Raw genomic sequence first — 19,949 nt, forward strand, 5'->3', positions numbered from 1 at the left:
AAACAAAATCTTTAAAGAGAGAGACACTCGAGCATCACTCTGGTACACGTAAAGCCAGGGATTAAACCTGGGGCCTCATACTTGAGAGGCCAATGTTTTATCCACTACATCACCTTCTCGGCTACTTAAGCTTTTTACTGAAGGAACAGAGCATTATCACATTATTTCATCAACTAAATGTCAGCATGTGCATAGTTGAAATCAACGTTTGTGTTTCCTTTGGCCAGATCTGGGCCTCCCCACTCCCATTTCATTATGTTGTGAGACACACTTTCTACAGCCCTGAAAATGCTCTATGGTAATAGCAACTGACTTGACAAGGGATCCTGAGCTTGAGTCCCATCATTGCATGGTGATGCTTTTTCTCTATTCATAAATTTATTTATTAGATAGAGACAGAAATTAGGACCAGGTAGTGACCCACCTGGTTAAGCGCTCACATTACAGTGTGTAAGGACCTAGGTTCAAGTCCCTGGTCTCCCACCTGGAGGGGAAAGCTTCAGGAGTGGAAAGCAAGGCTGCAGGTTTCTGTCTCTCTCCCTCTCTATCCCCCCACTCTCAATTTCTCTATTTCTATCCAATAATAAATATATATAGAGAGAAACTGAGAAGGAGTGGGGGTAGATAGCATAATGGTTATAGTAAAGAGACTCTCATACCTTAGGCTCCAAAGTCCCAGGTTCAATCCCTGGGATTGAACAGTGGGTTAATCCACAGTGAGTTAAGTGCACGTGGCACAAAGTGCAAGGACCAGCGTTAAGAATCCCAGTTCGGGGGTAGGGCAGTAGCGCAGCAAGTTAAGCACACACTGCATGAAGCGCAAGGACTGGCATAAGATTCCTGGTTTGAGCCCCTGGGGCCCCACCTGTGGGGGTAGCTTCACAGGTGGTGAAGCAGGTCTGTAGGTGTCTATCTTTCTCTCCCCTTCTTTGTCTTCCCCTCCTCTCTCCATTTCTCTCTGTCCTACCCAAAAATAATAACATCAACAACAAGAATAACAATAACCACAACAATAATAAAACAAGGGCAACAAAAGGGGGGGGAGTCTCCAGGAGCAGTTGATGGTGCAGACACTGAGCCCCATCAATAACCCTGGAGGCAAAAAAAAAAAAAAGAATCCCAGTTCAAGCCCCCAGCTCCATGGTCTGGGAGGTGGCTTAGACTCTCAAGCCCTAGCTCCCCACCTGCAGTGAGGTCGCTTCACAAGAGATAAAGCAGGGCTGCAAGTATCTGTCTTTCTCTCCCCGTCTTCCCTTCCTCTCTTGATTTCTCTCTGTCCTACTCAACAACAGTAGCAATGGCAATGAAATGGAAAAAATGGCCTCCGGAAGCAGTGGATTTGTAGTTCAAGCACTGAGCCCCAGCAATAACCCTGGAGGCAGGAAAAAAAAAGAGAAAAACTGAGGGGGAGAGGGTGAGGTTCCTTCCCTGTAGGTGGGGCCCAGGGGCTTATACCCAGGTTGTTATGCATGGTAATATGTATACCCTACTGTGTGCACCACAACTGCCCACATTTTTGTTTGTTTAACATTTTATTTATTGGGTAGGCAAAGAAGCTCACTTGGATAGTGTACTTATTTGGTCATGGGCACAACCCAGGTTTGAGCCCAGCCTCTACCATACCAAAGGAAGCTTCGGTGTTGAAATGTCTTTCTCTCTGTCCCTCTATCTCTATTTCTGTCTTTCTATCTGAAGATGTCAGATAGAAAGCAGTGAAGCCCAAGTAATGACTATATATATTAATGAAAGAGAGAACCAGAGCATCAGTCTTGGGACATGCAAGGGTCTACTACACAATCAGACCTTATATATGAGGGCCTGGCATAATCCACTATACCACCTCCTGGATCACAAGCTTGTTGTTTTGCACAATAAGCAGGTACTTATGCTAACTGTCTGAAAAGGTTAAAATGACATTAGTTTGAAAAACTCAAGAAGTAACTATATTTTAGCACCAATCACCCCAATCCTGCTGCCCAAGACTGGCGCTGGGAAGCCCATTTTGACTGAAGCCAGAGCATGGAGTTCAGAGCAGCCTGTGGCCAGCCTGGGTGTGCTATGCTGAGTGGCCATAGGAAGGAAGGTGCCCTTGCCTAGTGAGGGGCACAGGGGTATCACATGCCTCCCCAACCTGAGGCTGTATGCTGTAGTTTCCTCCTGTCTCAAACCAGGGGAAGGAGAAGCAAGCACCAAGTAAAATTACTGCCTGCAATGGGCTGAAGGTAGCCCTCAAATATATATGTCTGTAATTTTTTTAAATGTATTTATTTAGGGGCTTGGCATGTTCGAGGCCCTAGTCCCCACCTCAAGAGGGGAAGCTTCACTAGCAAAGAAGTGGTGCTGCAGGTCTCTGTTTCTCTCTCTTCACTTCCCCCCTCAATTACTCTGTGTACACGTGAGTTGAGTGTTTATTAATTAGCAGGGAGCAGGGAGAAAACCAGCACATCACTCTGGCTTATACTATGCTGGTAATTGAATTCAGGACCTCAAGCTTCAGAGTCCAGTGTTTTACAGTGACACCTGCCAGATCACTATATGTCTACATTTAACCATCAGAACTCATGAGTATGATCCTGTTTGGGAAGTTATTTGTAGAACTAACCTAGCTAAGTTTCTCCATAGAAGTGTACCCTGGATTGACTGAGCAGGCCATAAATCCAATGACAAGTATTTCCATGAATGTCAGAAGAGAAAACAGAGGAAAGGAAGAAAAACCCAAGAGAAGGGGTAAGGGAGGTGGTGTAATGGTTAGAGTACTGGGCTTATAAGCATGAGGTTCTAAATTCAATCCTCAGCAATGTATGTACCCAGAGTAATGCTCTGGTTCTCTCTCCCTCCCCTCTCTCTCCTTATCATTAATAAATACATCTTAAAGAGAGAAAGACAGAAAAGCACATGAAGACAGGCAGACTGGCAGACGGCAGCTACCAGTTAGGAAATACCTGGAGCAAGCAGAAGCTAAGGAAGATTCTCCCGTGAGCCTTGAGGCAGTACGATCCTTCCCACATCTTGAGTTGGGTTTTCTTTTCTTTTTTTTTTTGCCTCCAGGGTTATTACGGGGTTTGGTGCCTGCACTACATAACCACTGTTCCTGGCGGCCATCTTTTTTCCATTGTTGCTGTTGTTGTAGTTGGATAGGAGAGAAAGAAATTGAGAGAAGAGTGGAAGACACCTGCAGACCTGTTTCACCGCCTGAGAAGCAATCTCCTTGCAGATGGGGAGCTGGGGGCTCAAACTGGGATCCCTATGAGCTTCTCACTATGTGTGCTTAACCCGGTGCGCTACCACCCAGCCCCCGACCTGGGTTTACTAGCCTCCAGAACAAGACATTTTTGTTGCCTCAAGTCATCCAACAATGTCTCAGAGCAGCCGTAGAAAACTTGGAGCCGAGGAGTGACTCAGCTGCAGATTGCTTGCCTCATATATGTGAAGCCCTGGGTTTGACCCTTGGCACCACATATAGTGATGGAGCAGGGACTGGGAGAGGACTCACCTGGCAGAACTCACACTTTACCATGTTCAAGTCTCCGGCCACCACATGGGAGCACCTGCATAGGGAAATCTTCACAAGTAGTGGAGCAGCACTGTGGTGTCTCTCCTCTCTCTCTCTCTCTCTCTCTCTCTCTCTCTCTGCTACCTTCTATCATATATGCCTGAGCTGAGGAGACAGCATAATGTTTATACAAAAGACTCTCATGCCTGGGGCTCTGAGATCCCAAGTTCAGTCTCCAGAATCACCATAAGCCAGAACTAAGCAGTACTCTGGGAAAATAATAACAACAACAATAATAATAATAAATGAGGCCACACGGTGGCACACCTGGTTAGGCACTTACATTACAGTGTATAAGCCCCTGCTCCCCATCTGTAACAGGAAAGCATCACAAGTGGTGAAACAGAGCTGCAGATGTCTCTCTTCCTCTCTACCTCCCCTCCCTTCTCAATTTCTCTGCCTCTACCCAATAATAAATAAATAAATAAATAAATAAATAAATAAATAAATAAATAAATAAAATTTATTTGAAATAAAAAATAAGGCAGCCCAGAAGGTGGCACCATGGTTAAACTGGTGTATTTAAAAGCATGAGGTCCTGTGGCTGGCGACATAGCATAAAGGTTATGCAAAAGACCTTCATGACTGAGGTTCTGAGGTCCTAGATTCAGTCCCCAGCACTGCAATAAGCCAGAGTTGAGCAATGCTCTGAAGTGTCTGTCTCTTCTATTTAAAAAAAAAAAAGTGAGGTCCTGAATTCAATACCTGGTGTCACATTGGTCAGAGCAGTGTTCTGGTTCGGTCCCTCTCTCATTAATAAATCTTGTGGCCTAGGAGGTGGCATAGTGTGTTAGTTGTTGGACTCTCAAGCACGAGGTCTTTAGTGACATTCCCAGCATTGCATGTACAGAGTAATGCTCTGCTTCTCTCTTGCCTCAATAAATACATAAATGTTTAAAATAAATAAATTCTTTAAGGAGACCAGCTGGCCCTGGACAGATCTCACAGGACCATGGGTACTGGGCTGGAATATGCAAATATTTGAACACTGGCTGGGACAGGAAGACACTGGCTGTAAAGAATGACACAGCCCGAGAGATCTCAGCTGCAGCAGTCAGCTGACTTAGCTTCACAATAAGAACCCAGAAGCCCAAGGGAGTGGGGTGGTAGCGCAGCGGATTAAGTGCACATGGAGCAAAGCGCAAGGACCAGCATAAGGATCCCAGTTCGAGCCCCCAGCTCCACACCTGCAGGGGGGTTGCTTCACAAGCGGTGAAGCTGGTCTGCAGGTATCTATCTTTCTCTCCCCCTCTCTGTCTTCCCCTCCTCTCTACATTTCTCTCTGTCCTATCCAGCAACAACGACATCAATAACAACAATAATAATAACCAGAACGTTGATAAAACAAGGACAACAAAAAGGGGGGAAAAGTCTCCAGGAGCAATGGATTCATAGTGCAGGCAATAACCCTGGAGGGAAAACACACACACACACACATACACACACACACACACACACAAGAAGAAGAAGCCCAGAGAGAGCAGATGATGCTGGGGATTGAAACTGGAACCTCAGAGCTTCGGGCTCCTTTTTGCATAACCACTATGTTGCCTCCTTAGCCTAGCAGTTTGGAATTAACTTCATTCAGAAATGGAATGAAGGGGGCCATGTGGTGGTGCACCTGGTTGAGTGTACACATTACCGTGTGCAAGGACCTGGCTTGAAGTCCCTGTTCTCCACCTACAGGGGGGGAAAGTTTCACAAGAAGTGAAGCAAGGCTGCAAGTATCTCTCAATTTCTCTCTGTCGTATCAAATATAAAATCAAATAAATGAATAAAAATGAAAAATAAAATAAAGCAAAATGAGAAAAAGGAAGAACGAAGGCAGGAAAGAAGGAGGGAATGAAGAAAATGAAGGGGAAAGGAGAAGAAGGATGTGAGAACTGGTGATATATACAGTTCAGACTCTAGTGCCAGAATGTGTGCAGGGATGGGGAAGAAGAGTCAGGGCTGGGGAGAAGGGAAACTAGCTCAAGAAGGAACATGTAGATCCACTCAGTCACAAATCTGAGGGCAGACTGACCACAAAGGCTATAAATATGCACCCAGGGGGCTCCAGACAATTCAGTCACTATTACTGATTACACAAGTCAGAAGCGCCACAGGGCCTCTTTTTTTTTTTTCCTTTCCCTACTCCAGGGTTATTGCTGGGCTCGGTGCCTGCACCATGAATCCACCGCTCCTGGAGGCCATTTTTCCCCCCTTTTGTTGCCCTTGTTGTAGCTTCATTGTGGTTATTATTATTGCCCTTGTTGACACAATTCGTTGTTGGATAGGACAGAGAGAAATGGAGAGAGGAGGGGAAGACAGAGAAGGGGAGAGAAAGACAGACACCTGCAGACCTGCTTCACCGCCTGTGAAGCGACTCCCCTGCAGGTGGGGAGCCGGGGGCTCGAACCGGGATCCTTACACCAGTCCTTGCGCTTTGCGCCACATGTGCTTAACCCACTGCGCCACCGCCCGACCCCCCCCCCCCCCAGGGCCTCTTAACACCTGAAATAGCTGCTCTGCTACTGATTTGCACACACCCCCCAGTCCCAAGGACATATGGCATATGTGTTAGACGAAGGGGTACTGGAGACCAAACTTGGAACCACACATATGCAAGGCATGAGCTCTAGGATTCAGTTATAGCCAGGCTGATTTATTTATTTGTTTATTTACTTGTTTATTTTACCAGAGCACTGCTCAGCTCTGGCTAATGGTGGTGTGAGGTACTGAACCTAGGACTTTAGAGTCTCAGGCATGAGTCCATAATCATTCCGCTAACTACCTTTCTATCCCAGATTGTTTATTCTTAAAGTGCAAGACTGGCGTAAGAATCCCGGTTTGAGCCCCCAGCTCCCCACCTGCAGGGGTCGCTTCACAAGCGGTGAAGCAGGTCTGTAGGTGTCTATCTTTCTCTCCCCCTCTCTGTCTTCCCCTCCTCTCTCCATTTCTCTCTGTCCTATCCAACAACTACGATATCAATAATAACTACAACAATAAAAAACAGGAGCAACAAAAGGGAATAAATAAATAAATTTTTTTAAAGAAAGAAATGGGGAGGGGGGAAAAAAAGAAAGTAAAAAGATAAATTTGGGGGCCAAGCAGTAGCGTAGTCGGTTAAGTGCACATGGTGCGAAGCACAAGGACCAGCATAAGGATCCCGGTTCGAGCCCCCAGCTCCCCACCTGCAAGGGAGTCGCTTCACAGGTGGTGAAGCAGGTCTGAAGGTGTCTTTCTCTCCCCCTCTGTCTTCCCCTCCTCTCTCCATTTCTCTGTCCTATCCAGCAACAACGACAACAATAATAGTAACTATACACCGATAAACAAAAGGGAAAAAATGGCCTCCAGGAGCAGTGAATTCGTAGTGCAGGCACTGAGCCCCAGCAATAACCCTGAGGGCAAAAAGAAAAAAGAAAAATTTATTTATCTTTGTGATTTCTAGGACTTCGCTCTGTGTGTGTGTGTTTTTAGCCAATGTTTTTTAAAAATATTTTTCTATTTATTTATTTATTTATTCCTTTTTGTTGCCCTTATTGTTTCACTGCTGTAGTTATCGTTGTTGTTATTGATGTCATCAGAGAAATGGAGAGAAGGGAAGACAGAGAGGGAGAGAAAGACAGTTACCTGCAGACCTACTTCACTGCCTGTGAAGCGACTCCCCTGCAGGTGGGGAGCAGGAGACTCGAACTGGGATCCTTATGCCAGTCTTTGCGCTTTGTGCCACCTGCGCTTAACCCACTGCGCTACCGCCCACCTGTGTGTGTGTGTGTTATTTTAAGGATTTTATTTACATATTAATGAGAAAAATAGGAGGAGAGAGTGCAAGAACCAGGCATAATTCTAGTACATGTGCTGCCAGGGATTTATTAATTTTTGTGAGAAAGAAAAGTCAGAGCTCTGGCTTACAATGGTACCAAGAATTGAACCTGGGACCTTGAGGCCCTGAGGCCTTATTGTATACTCAGCATCCAAGTGACTTTACCTATACCATCTGCATCAATGGTTGGTACTCTGTGGCCTAATCCATGCAACACCTGGATTTATTTATTTGAGTGGTCCAGGAGGTGGTGCAGTGGATAAAGCATTGAACTCTCAAGCATGAGGTCCTGAGTTCAATCCCCAGCAGCACATGTGCCAGTGACATCTGGTTCTTTCTCTCTCCTCCTATCTTTCTCATTAATATATATATATTTTTTGCCTCCAGGGTTATTGCTGGGGTTTGGTGTCTGCACTATGAATCCACTGCTCCTAGAGGCCATTTTTTCCATTTTGCTGCTGTTGTTGTTGTTGCTGGATAAGACAGAGAGAAATCGAGAGAGAAGACAGAGAGGAGGAGAGAAAGACTGCCATCTGCAGACCTTGTGAAGTGACCCCCTGCAGGTGGGGAGCTGGGGGCTCAAACACGGATCCTTGATGGCCTCTGTGCTTCATGCCATGTGCACTTAACCTGCTACACTACCACCCAGCCCCCAATAAAATATATTTTTTAAAAAGAATTATTTATTTGGGGGCCATGCAGAAGCACACTCAGTTAAGCATACATAGTACTAAGCACAAGCGTCTGTGGAAGGATACAGGTTCAAGCCCCGACTCTGCAACTACAGAGGGAACACTTCACAAACTATCTCCCTTTTTACCTCTCCCTTCTCTCAATTTTTCTAGTCTGTTTGGCTGCCAGGAGCAGTGGATTTGTTGTGCTGGCACTGAGACCCAGGGACAACCCCGGAGGCAAAAATAAATAAATAAATAAATAAATTTACTTTACTTATGAGCAAGAGAGAGGACACCACAGCATCACTCTGGTACATCTGATGCCAGGGATCAAACTTGGGACCTTATGCTTGAGAGCCCAATGCTATTTATTATTTTATTGCCACCAAGATTATTGCTAGGGCTCAGTGCTTGCACAACAAATCCACTGCTCCCAGGAAGCCATTTTTCCTTTTAATTTTAATTTTTTTAATTTGATAGAACAGATAGAAATTGAGAAGAGAGGGGGTAATAGACATGGAGAGAGAGAGAAAAAGAGACACCACTTGGGAGGCTCTTCCCCTACAGGTGGGGAGCAAGGCTTGAACCAAGGTTCTCACATACGGTAATGTGTACACTTAACTGGGTGCCTACCGCCCGGCCGTGAGTCCAGTGTTTTAACTACTGTGTCATTTTCTGGGCTGTTCTTCATATTTTAATGACTGAAAACAAAACAAGCAAAAGAAATCAAAAGAATGCTGTTTCATGATTTGTGAAAACTGTCCAGAAATCAAAGCACCACCTCACCTTTTCCGTTTCTATGTTGTGGGTGGCTGTTTTTATGTCACAACAAAGTTTAGAAGGTTCCAAAAAGTCTACTTTCTTTAATATATTATTATTATTATTATTATTATTATTAGCACTGTTTAACTCTGACTTACAGTGTTGATGGGAATTGAACTAGGGAGCTCAGAGTCTCAGGCATGAAAGTAAATTTTGCATAATCACTGTTATCTATCTCCATTGACTTGAAGCCTAAATTAAAAAAATAAACAAATTGGGGGTTGGACGGTAGCGCAGTGGGTTGAGTGCACGTGTCGCAAAGCGCGATATAAGGATCCCGGTTTGAGCCCCGGCTCCCCACCTGCAGGGGAGTCACTTCACAGGTGGTGGAGCAGTTCTGCATGTGTCTATCTTTCTCTCCCCCTCTCTATCTTATCTTCCCCTCCTCTCTCCATTTCTTTCTGTCCTATCCAACAACGAACGACATCAACAACAACAATAATGACCACAACAAGGCTACAACAAGGGTAACGAAAGGGGGAAAAAATGGTCTCCAGGAGCAGTGGATTCATGGTGCAGGCACTGAGCCCCAGCAATAACCCTGAAGGCAAAAAAAAAAAAATTTTTTTTAAGTTTACAATTTGCTGACTGGTCTCCCTGCCTCTCTTCTTAACTGGCCTGTCACAACAGCTTGTCTTTCCAGGAGAAATTGACAACTGAAAGGTCCAGTGACTCATCAAGGGTCACTCATCTCTTACAGCAGACTGGGGTCTGAACTCTGGCCTGACTCCTCAGCACTACCTGACTCTCTCCAACTCTACCCAGGCCACCCCCACCCCCGCCACACACACACACACACACACACACACACACACGTGATTATAATTGCCTTTAGGACACGGGGTGCTGGCTTGTGTTATTTTGTTTTTCCTTTTTGATAGGTGAGAGGCAGAGGAAAACAGCGAAACACCACACCACTACTTACGAAGTTTCCCTCCTATGTGGTGGTCCTAAAGCTTGAATCTAGGTTCTGGCACATGACAGTGTGTGAGCCCTTTCTCAGCCTCCACCCCAGCCTTTTTTATTTTGTTTTTTTTTCCCCAGCCTTTTTTTGTTTTATGCTTAGGTAATACATGTACATGAAATAATATTCTCCTTTATTCCCCAGGTTTCCACCTCCAAAGACATCCACTCTCACTAGCATGTGTGTGCACATGTATTAAAAAAGCTTTATCCACTGTGCCACTTCCTGGGCCACTCAGGATTTATTATTATTATCAAAGCATCCTCACAGCTTCTACTTACAGCAGGTGTTGGCAGACACTGAGAGGACTTCCAATGGTTTACTGTTAGAAACAACAGTTACAGGAGTCGGGCAGTAACCAGCGGGTTAAGCGCACATGGTGCAAAGCACAAGGACTGGCGGAAGGATCCTGGTTCGAGTCCCCAGCTCCCACTGCAGGGGAGCAGTAAAGCAGGTCTGCAGGTGTCTATCTTTCTCTCCCCCCCTCTGTCTTCCCCTCCTCTCTCCATTTCTCTTTGTCCTATTTAACTACGATGAGGACATCAATAACAACAACAATAAAAAACAACAAGGGCAACAAAAGGGAAATTAAATAAATTTTAGAAAGAACAACAGTTATGCTGGGAGCTGTTTGTCTAAATATAGCCTCAAGGTGAATTCCTGTGAGGGGAAGTATGTAGAAGGTTTTGTGTATTTACAACTTATTTTTTTTAATATATTCATCTATGAAAAAGAGAAAACCAGAGTATCACTCTAACAACTGTGACGCCTCTTCTACTGCACTACACTATTTACAGCTTTTATGGATATAGTCAAAGCGTATTTTTATTAAGTATAAAAGTCCTATCAGGTATGAAAGCTGGTTGATGGAGAAGGCAGATAAGATCAGGTCACAGGTTGAGTCACAGAGATTCCTCTTTGATGAGGCAGAGGAAGCAGATCAGCAGGGGGCTGGGGAGGGACAGCCACAGAGACAAGGTTACAAGGCCCAGCCCTGGGATGAAAGAGGCACAGGGGCAGGGTGGTGGCGCACCTGGTTGAGCGCACATGTTGCAGTGCTCAAGGACCCAGGTTGAGTGCCCCGTCCCCACCTGCAGGGGGAAAGCTTTGCAAACAGTGAGGCAATGCTGCAGGTGTCTCTCAATCTCTTCCCTCTCTGTCTCCCCCTTACCCTTGACTTCTGGCTGTCTCTATCTAATAAATATATAAAGATAATACAAAATTTTTTAAAAAAAGATTAAAAAAAAAAAAGAAAGAAAGAGGCACAGAACTTGTCAGGTCCTCCAGAGGCCAACATGAGTGAGAGAAAGGGACCTGGGTTCCAGGGGCACTTAGAAGAGAAGTAAGACCCAGGGGCAGTGAGCTGGGAGAAGCTGGGCACTTCTGGGTTTTTCTAGAAAGAAGTGGGTTGTCTGAAAGGGAAGAGAAAGCAGACTACTTGGCAGGGGTTTGAGTAAGACAGGTGGACCACCAAGGTGGAAGTGAGGGATCAGGATCAGGTACACACAGCCCCAAGCTCCAAGAGCAAGGGGCAGATGCCCTGCCCTGCCCATCCCGTGTGCCCCACCCCCAACCAGGGCCAAAGAATAGTATAAAGCCAACCCCTCCCCCAGCTGCCAGGCCCCAGGGCATCTCCAAGGAAACCCAGACTCCACCTCCTGCTGACGGGGTGGGCGGAGAAGGGAGAGCAGGTAGAAGCTGGAGCTCAGGTGGCTGAAGGAATCTGGACTGGACCGGCTTGATGTTCAGGGAGGCCAGGAAAGGGGAACTAAGCGGTTGGGCTGGGAGAGGATTCTTCACCTGCCCAGAAAATCAAAGGTTCCACTTCAGATAGCTGCTTCTACCCCAGCTCCCAGGAGACAGGGATGGCAGCCTCCTGTCTTTCCTAGATAAACTTGGGCAGTGGAGCTATGCAAAAAAAAAAAAAAAAACTTTCATGCCTGAGTCTCCAAGGTCCCAGATTCTTTGTTTTTTAAATTTATTTATTTATTTGGGTAGAGACAGAAATCAAGAGGGGAGTGGAAAGCTAGAGAGGGAGAGACAGAGAGACACTTGCAGTGCTGCTTCGCCACTTGTGAAGTTTTCTCCCTGCAGGTGGGGGCTGGGGTCTTGGACCTGGGTCCTTGTGCATTACATGCACTCAAGGTCCCAGGTTCAATCCCCAGCATCATCATTAGCCAGAGCTGAGAAATGAAAACCTAGACAGACTCAGCTGAAAAGGGCTTCTTCTATCTTTCTCTAAGACAGGCAGAGAGACAGAGAGTAAAGCACCTCCTTCAGTATGCAGTGGGAATCAGGCTTGTACATATAGCAAAGCAGCACACTATCCAAGTGAGCTAGTTCACTGCCCAACACTTGACTTCCTCCACTCCTCAAAACACTGTGTGTATGATGCCCCACTTAGATCAGGCCCTGCTTGGCTCCTTAAGTGTCCCTGAAAGTCCCCACTCTTGTCTTCTCTTGTGCCAACCACTCCTGTCAGGAGTGGGGTGGGGTCTTCCAGTGAGCAAGGCTAATGCCAAGGCAAGGTGGCCCTTTCCAACTACAGGCCAGACCTGCACTCTGGGTTTGGCCCTCAGGTGGGACTCTCACGAGGCCTCCATCAGACAGCCCAGAACAATTAAGAGTCCTCACTTCCTACACTTCTTCCTTCTGGAACAAGGCTCAGATGTGGGTCCAAAGAGGGAACCCTAAAACTCCCAGACCAGGAGGAAGAAACTGGCCTACGGAAAGGCTGGAAAGTCCTATCACCTCTCAGCTTTCTGGAACTGGGGCCAATCATAGGCTCAGCACTGTTGGGATCCCTAAGCACCCACTCCCTTCAGTTCTGTTATCCAAAGAGCTATATTGGGCCAGAGTGACAGATTTCTATCAGAAAAGTGGTCTTGCAACCCACAAGTAGCAGAGATTAAGTAATGAACTCTCACACGTGAGGTCCCAAATCAGACCCCTGGCATCACATGTACCAGAGTGATGCTCTGATTCTGGTGTCTCTTTTCTCTCTCTCCACTCTCTTTCTATCTCTTTTCTCTCTCATGAGTAAGTAAATCTTTAAGAAGAGGAAGACTGGGAGTCGGGAGGTAGCGCAGCGGGTTAAACGCATGTGGCACAAAGCAAGGACGGAATAAGGATCCCAGTTCAAGCCCCCAGCTCGAGCCCCTAGCTCCCCACCTGCAGGGGAGTCGCTTCACAAGCGGTGAAGCAGGCCTGCAGGTGTCTGTCTTTCTCTCCCCCTCTCTGTCTTCCCCTCTTCTCTCCATTTCTCTCTGTCCTATCCAACAACGATGATATCAATAACAACAATAATAACTACAACAATAAAACAAGGGCAACAAAAGGGAATAAATATTAAAAAAAAAAAAACAGGAAGACAAAAAGATGGTCCTTCCCCACCACACACACACCCAAGATTTTTTTAAAACATTTAAAAAAATTTTTTATTTGTTATTGGATAGGGCAGAGAGAAATTGAGAGAGAAGGGGGAGATAGAGAGGAAGAAAGACGGAGAGACACCTGCAGACCTGCTTCACCACCTGTGAAGCGGCTCCCCTGCAGGTGGGGAGCCGAGGGCTCGAACCAGGATCCTAACAGTCCTTGCGCTTTGCACCACGTGTGCTTAACCCGCTGGGCTACCACCCGACTCCCCAAGATTTATTTATTAAGGGAGGAAGCAAAAGTGAGAACCAGAGCATCACTCTGGCACATGCAATGCCAGGGGACTGAACTCAGGAACCCATGCTTGACAGTTGAATATCTTATCCACTGTGCTATCACTGGGTCATGCCAGAAAGGTGGTTTTGTGTGCAAAACATTACTTTTCAGAGGCCTCACCTTGAGTGGAGGCACAGGCCTCCCCATCCTAAACCAGTTAGCACAGGATGATGACCAACAGCACTATCAGGAAGGCTGGGGGATGTAGCAGCTGAGGAAAGAAGCTGAGGAACCCAGCAGCAGTAAACTGGGAAGATCTAGGGGCTATCAACTGTGGTCCACCTCTATCCTGGAACCCTACCTGGCTGGAACAGCAGGTAGAAAGAAGAAAAAAAAAAAGGAATGACAGGGCTACTAAAGGGCGGGTGCTGCCTGCCAGGAGTAAAGGTGAAGGAAGAGGAGCCCCAGCTCTGGCTTTGCACATTCCCGGAAGTAAACAAGGGGGACAGCCTGCTTGGCAACCAGAGATTCTTAGCAGGGAGAGTCTGGCTGGGCTAGTGGCACACACCTGTCTGAACAGCTGACACCCCTCACCTACCAGGTAGGCATACCATGGGCCTGACTCACCAGCCAGCCTCCTCACCCCCACCTCAAAGCCTCTGGCAGCAGTGCCCACACCTCCACCCCTTCCCCATTTGGGCTGGTTCTTTATTCTTTAGTTTCTGGGACCTGGTGGTCTTGCCCAGATCCTTAAAGGCCTCTTGAAGGGGAAATAGGGAAGGAGGTCAAGGAGGCAAAGCAAGTGGGACTCACTTGACATCACCTCCAAGTTCTTGGGCCAGTACTAGATTAGGAATGACCATCCAGACTGCTCACTCCCTTAGGCAGCAGCATCAGGGCCCAGATAGGGGGGTGAAGGTGGCTAGGAGCTGCCTCCCTAACACATTCCAGTGTCAGCCCCCTCCACAGCCTTGATGGGGGCCAGCCCTGCCCAGTCCTGTAGTAGGTCCTTGTTTACTATCTACACAGCTGAGATCTAAGGCGGTGGCAGAGAAGAAAACAGAAGTGGAACAGAACTGGAATCTCTTCCCTAACTCCTTTCTGCTGCTTCTCTCCCTCAGAGCCCATAACCAGACCCCGCTTTCTTATTCTTTTCTTTCTTTTTTTGTCTTATTGCTACTATTACTATTACTGGTGGAGCTCAGTGCTGGCACAATGAATCCAGTGCTCCTAGTGGCCATTTTTTCCTTTTTTTATTTTTATTTGACAAGACAGAGAGAAACTGAGAGGGGAAGGGAGACAGATAAAGATAGACACCTGCAAACCTGTTTCACTACTGGTGGAGCGTCCTCCTGCTGGTGGGGAGCGGGGACACGAACCCGTGTACTTGCACACGGTGGTTTGTACGCTTTAACCCTGTGCACCACTACATGGCCCTTGATTTTTTTTTTTTTTTAATGGTCTCGCGTAGGCAAGGACGCACCCAGCCACCAGGTCTCTGAGTGTCCCCGATCCTTCCCTCTTACCTCCGAAGCCCTGGGTGCGCAGCTCGCGGTAGGAGCGGTAGACCTCGCGGGTCAGGTAATTGACGAAACCCTGCCTGGGCGCAAACTTGCACACGAAGCTCTGTTCGTAGAGGCAGTTGATGAGGAAGCAGGCGGCGATGGCGTCGTCCGAGCCGTCGGGCTGTAGCTCGGCCAGCGCCAGCGTGCAGCCCGGGGTGGTGCAGCAGGCGCGCACGCAGTCCCAGCCGCGGCGCGCGGCCGGGGAGCCCAGGAACGTGGCCCCGTTGCTGACCGAGGCCTCGGTGTCCAGCACGAAGTCGGGCACCCCGGGAGTGAAGCGGTCCAGGCAGGAAGCCCCCGAGGGCGCGGGTGGAGGCCCGGCCCCGGCCCGGAGGCCGCTGGCGCACAGGAGCCACAAGGCGAGCGCGGCGACGCGAGCCATCGCGCTCGGAGGGGCCCTCCCCCCCCGGGAGTCACCTTCACGGCGCCGGGTCCGAGAGCACGGGCGAGCTGGGAGGGGCCGGGCAGACACCAGGCAGACTTGAGGAAGTACAGGCTAGCGCTAGGGGGCCCGGGCACCCCGAGAACCAAGGGCCGGCGGCCGGACACCCGCGGGAGCAGAACAAAGGGCCGGACGTGCTTGGGTCCGCCCCGCCCGCGCCGCGCTCCCGCGGCTCAGGTACCTGCGCAGGTGAGTGGGGAGGGGCCGGCCCGCACAGGTCCCGGGCCGTCTTCCTCCGCGGCTCCAGCCGCCGCTTCAGTCCCGGTGCCCCCGCGCACAGGGACAGGCCGCTACCTCCCCCAGGTTTCTGGTGAAACTGAGTCAGAGCTGCTGAGGCGGGACGATCATTAACCCCGGACGCGCCGGCCCCGCCCCCGCGAACCCCGTCCCCTCCCCCGGAAGTCTCGACCCCTCCCCCAGGAGCCCCAATCTTCCGCGTAGAGCCGCGACTCTCTCCCCCAGGCTACCAGCCCCCCAGCGAGTCCCGACCCTCCTGCGCTGCTGGCACCCCGCTGCTTCTCCAACTAGCCCCCCCCCGCCCGACACCCCCCAAAAGAGCCGACTCCAGAGGGGCCACCCGGCGAGGGGCCTGCGCCCGGGTGGTGCACTCCATCCCTAGTCCTGGCTGTCGCAGACACCCCCCGCTCTGCGGTGTCTGGCCTCCCTCTCCCCGGGTCACGCACGTCGAGCTGGGGCCGCGGCCCTGCGAGGGCTGACGAGGGGAACCGGGTGACCGAGTTGGTGAGGAGAGGGAGGCCCTGAAGCCGCTCGCTGGCATCCAGATGGCACTGTAGCGCCAGGACTCCCTTGGCCCGCCTGCCGCACTGGGAAACTTCGGACCCCTAGGCCAGCTCCACCTTACATGGCTCTGGCCCTAGCCGCTCCTCTGTTCAGTGTTGCCTGCCAGCCTCTGACCCAGGAGGCCCAGCACCCGGACTTCCCTTCCTCTCCCACAAACAGGATCTGCTATGCACGAGAAGCCACCATCTTCCAGTGAAATGTCACCCTTGGAAGGTGTTGCACCCAGTAGAGAGTACACTTTATTTTGGATGAGGACCTGGGTTCAAGTCCTGGCCCCGACCTGCAAAGGGGAAGCTTCATGAACAATGGGTGAAGTAGTGCTGCAGTTGTTTTTCTTTCTCGCTCCTTCTCTATCTCCCTTTCCCCTCTCAACTTCTCTCTATATATAGGAAGAGAGGGAGGAAGGAAGGGGAAAGAGAAAAGGGGGGAGGGAGGGTCACCGTTGGAAGCCAGAGTTTCCAAGTCTCAAAAGAGTTGTTTTAATGCTCTCCAGGGAACAGTGGACTCCTTGAAAGTGATGGCTTTTCCTGAGTAACATGTGCTCTTAGCCCCTTATAGAGCAAGGCCTACAGGTTAGACTCACTCTTCCATGCTTTTCACCATGACAGAACAATGTTCTTACTGACTTAAATAGATCAGCCTTACCTGTTAGGTCCTGCAGCCAATTAATTCTTCATCCCTTTTCTGCTAAACTGCAACAGCCCACAACTGCCCATGTTATGGGTATTAGAAGTCTGTCTTTCCTCTTCTGCATTTCTAAGGTTTTTAATGTATTAATGAAAGAGAACAAGTGTGTCACATGTGGTGCTAGGGATTAAACTCAGCACCTCCGGCTTCAGAGTTCCATGCTTTATCCATCTCCTTGGCCACTGATTACTAGGTTTTTATGGTGACTGAAAGTGAATATAAGACAACAGTTGAGGGCGGGTATGGATAGCTCACCTGGTTAAGTGCACACATTACAGTGTGCAAGGACCGGGGTTCAAGCCCCTTGTCCCCACCTGTAGGGGGAAGCTTCACGAGTGGTAAAGCAGGGCTGTAGTCAATCTCTATCTCCCTTCTCTCTCTCTCCCTGTCTGTGTGTGTGTGTGTGTGTCTGTCTGTCTGTCTGTCTGTCTTCCCCACCCTCTCAATTTCTGGCCGTCTCTATGCAATAAAGGTAATACAAAAAAAAAAAAAAAAAGACAATGGTTCAATGGCTGTAGGTACGGTGTGGGAATGAAGCAAATGATTATGCTGGGAAGAAAGGATGGCACAGTGATTTGAGGCCCACCTCTCACTGTTGTTTTCGCCGGGCTGGCTTCACGGGCGGGTAACAGACGACCCGGGACTCATCGCTGGGTTGTACGCAGTATCTCTTTATTCATGCAGAACGCAGCACAATCTAAGCCAAGCTAAGCTAAACTAAAAACTACAATCTTGTCCTTATAAATATACTAGCCCAATAGGGTGGGAACAGGATGCGATGCAGAGAGGGTGGAGAGAAAAGTGACGTGAAAATCAAGGTATGACAAGAAGAGGGGGCGGAGCAGGCAAGAATTCTACCTCTGAACCACCAATGCCCTGGAGGGAGGGTGGTGCTTGTTAACAGAGGTTATGTAAATAGAATACAGTGTTATGTAAATAGAATGCAGGGGGGATTAAACCAAATGAAACAGAAGGGGTTTTTAAAAGCAGAATTAGGGGAGTCAGGCGGTAGTGCAGCGGGTTAAGCGCAGGTGGTGCAAAGCACAAGGACTGGAGGAAGGATGGAAGGATCCCAGTTTGAGCCCCTGGCTCCCCACCTGCAGGGGAGTCACTTCACAGGCGGTGAAGCAGGTCTGCAGGTGTCTGTCTTTCACTCCCCCTCTCTGTCTTCCCCTCCTCTCTCCATTTCTCTCTGTCCTATCCAACGATGACATCAATAATAACTACAATAAAACAACAAGGACAACAAAAGGGAATAAATAAATAAATAAATAAATATAAAATTTTTTTTAAAAAAGCAGCATTAGAAGCATACCAACAATTCCCCCTTTCTTTTTAACTAATGGCCATAGTATCGGGATTGCAGGGCACTTTGTGAGGCAGGGAGACTGATAAGAGGCACACCTTTTGGGGTTCTACTGTCCCTCCTTGCTCAACCTCTCCGTGGAGAGGGAGACTAACAGGATTGACACACCCCTCAAGCTCAAGCCCTTCCAAGCTCAACCACATCCTCACAATTCCCCAACATCTCCCTCTTACTTTATGGCCATATATAACTGGGTCAATGTCTGTAAAAGGCTTCATCCCTGTCAGGGGAATAGCAGTGTAGGGGTGAACAGAAACCTATATCATACAGGCATTTTCAAAAGAACTGGCATAAGACATGGAAATCAAAATAGGAGAGCAGCAAGAACCAGTGTGATGCCAAGGGGAATGTTTCTTACCTCAAAGGGCAAGGCCTAGCAGGCGAAAGGGCATTTCTTGCCTCTGGGAGCACTTCATGCCTCTGGGGGCATCTCTTGCCTCAAAGGGCGTTTCCTGCCTCTGTGGGCATAACCTAATAAGGAGGGAGAGTTTTCTGCCTCTGGGAACAGAGCCTGCAGGCGAGGGAACATGGTCTATAAAGTCTCAAGGCAATTGGCTGAAGTTAGTCTTTGAGAAACACAGCAGCAAGTACCAGTAAGTCCGATGAAAGTGTCTGCTTTTTTGTAGAGAGTGAGTTTTGGGGTCTGTGAATCTGTTTCTTCAGGTCACGCCAGGTCACATCATTGGTTTCCGGGGGTGCGTTGTAGTCATTCCATCTTGTGGGCAATGTCAGAGAACAGGGGTCCAAATGGATTTCCGGGAATTCCATTTGAGTAGATGCTTTTTCATGTGAAGACTTGACAGCTGAAATTCACTTACTTGTCAAACAAAACTTGTAGCAGAATAGAAGTTTACTGTAATTGATAACTCCATTATAATTGGAAGTCCTTTCTAGTATGATTTTAAGGTTTGTTTAAACAGTTTAAACTCAATAAAATGTGGAAAGGTAAACAGAAGAATCATGGTTAAAAGCCTCAGGCATGAGAATAATTAACATAATCATTCCACTATCTGCCCCACCCATAACTCATACCATTTCAGGATTATACATTTCAGATTTATGCCAAGATGTAAAAAAAGAAATCAAAGGAGGAAAAAAAATTTGGATTGTTTCTGGGTGTCTCTAGAAATCATGGCTGCGTCCAGCATTTTTTTTTAAGTCAATGTCATACAAAAATTCAGTCATTCAAATCACTCTCTTACGAAACAGATCTCACCATGTAGTATCATGAGTCCCCGGAGGGTGTCCTAGTCCAAAAAGCTCCTCGAAATTCCATTTAGGGTGCTTCTGACTGTTCCTGCTGGATTGCTTCAGGCACCCATTTTTAAAAGTGTCTTCCCATCGAAGAAAGAATCCAATCAGGAGAGTAGAACTAACCACGTGTCTCCATTCTTGGGGACTGCCAGGGTACTGGAGAACGCTCCTCAAATTAGAGTAGTCCTTCTCCATGGGAAACATGCGAGAAGAAGTCCAGAAAGTCCCAGTGGAAATCCCCATGCATATCCCAAGGTCTACAATCACGGTCATAAAGAACCAAATTGTGGCCCGGAGCAAAATGCAGTCCTTCTCCTCGGGAAACATGGGCGAGGGAATCCAGAAAGTCCAAGGAGAAATCTCTG

At 48.2% G+C, this 19,949-nt stretch overlaps 1 protein-coding gene across 1 annotated transcript in view; it reads right to left on the bottom strand.

Moving 5' to 3' along the window:
* Positions 1-15,870, bottom strand: part of SPINT1 (serine peptidase inhibitor, Kunitz type 1) — a 24,234-nt gene extending 8,364 nt beyond the window's left edge. Inside the window, exon 1 of the mRNA XM_060174185.1 lies at positions 14,922-15,870. Within this exon, the coding sequence (XP_060030168.1) occupies positions 14,922-15,416 (495 nt within the window). The 5' untranslated portion in view covers positions 15,417-15,870. The remainder of the gene's footprint in view (positions 1-14,921) is intronic.
* Positions 15,871-19,949: the final 4,079 nt, after the last annotated feature.

This window comes from Erinaceus europaeus, chromosome 16 (assembly GCF_950295315.1).
Source record: "Erinaceus europaeus chromosome 16, mEriEur2.1, whole genome shotgun sequence".
In the NCBI taxonomy this organism is placed as follows: Eukaryota; Metazoa; Chordata; class Mammalia; order Eulipotyphla; family Erinaceidae; genus Erinaceus; species Erinaceus europaeus.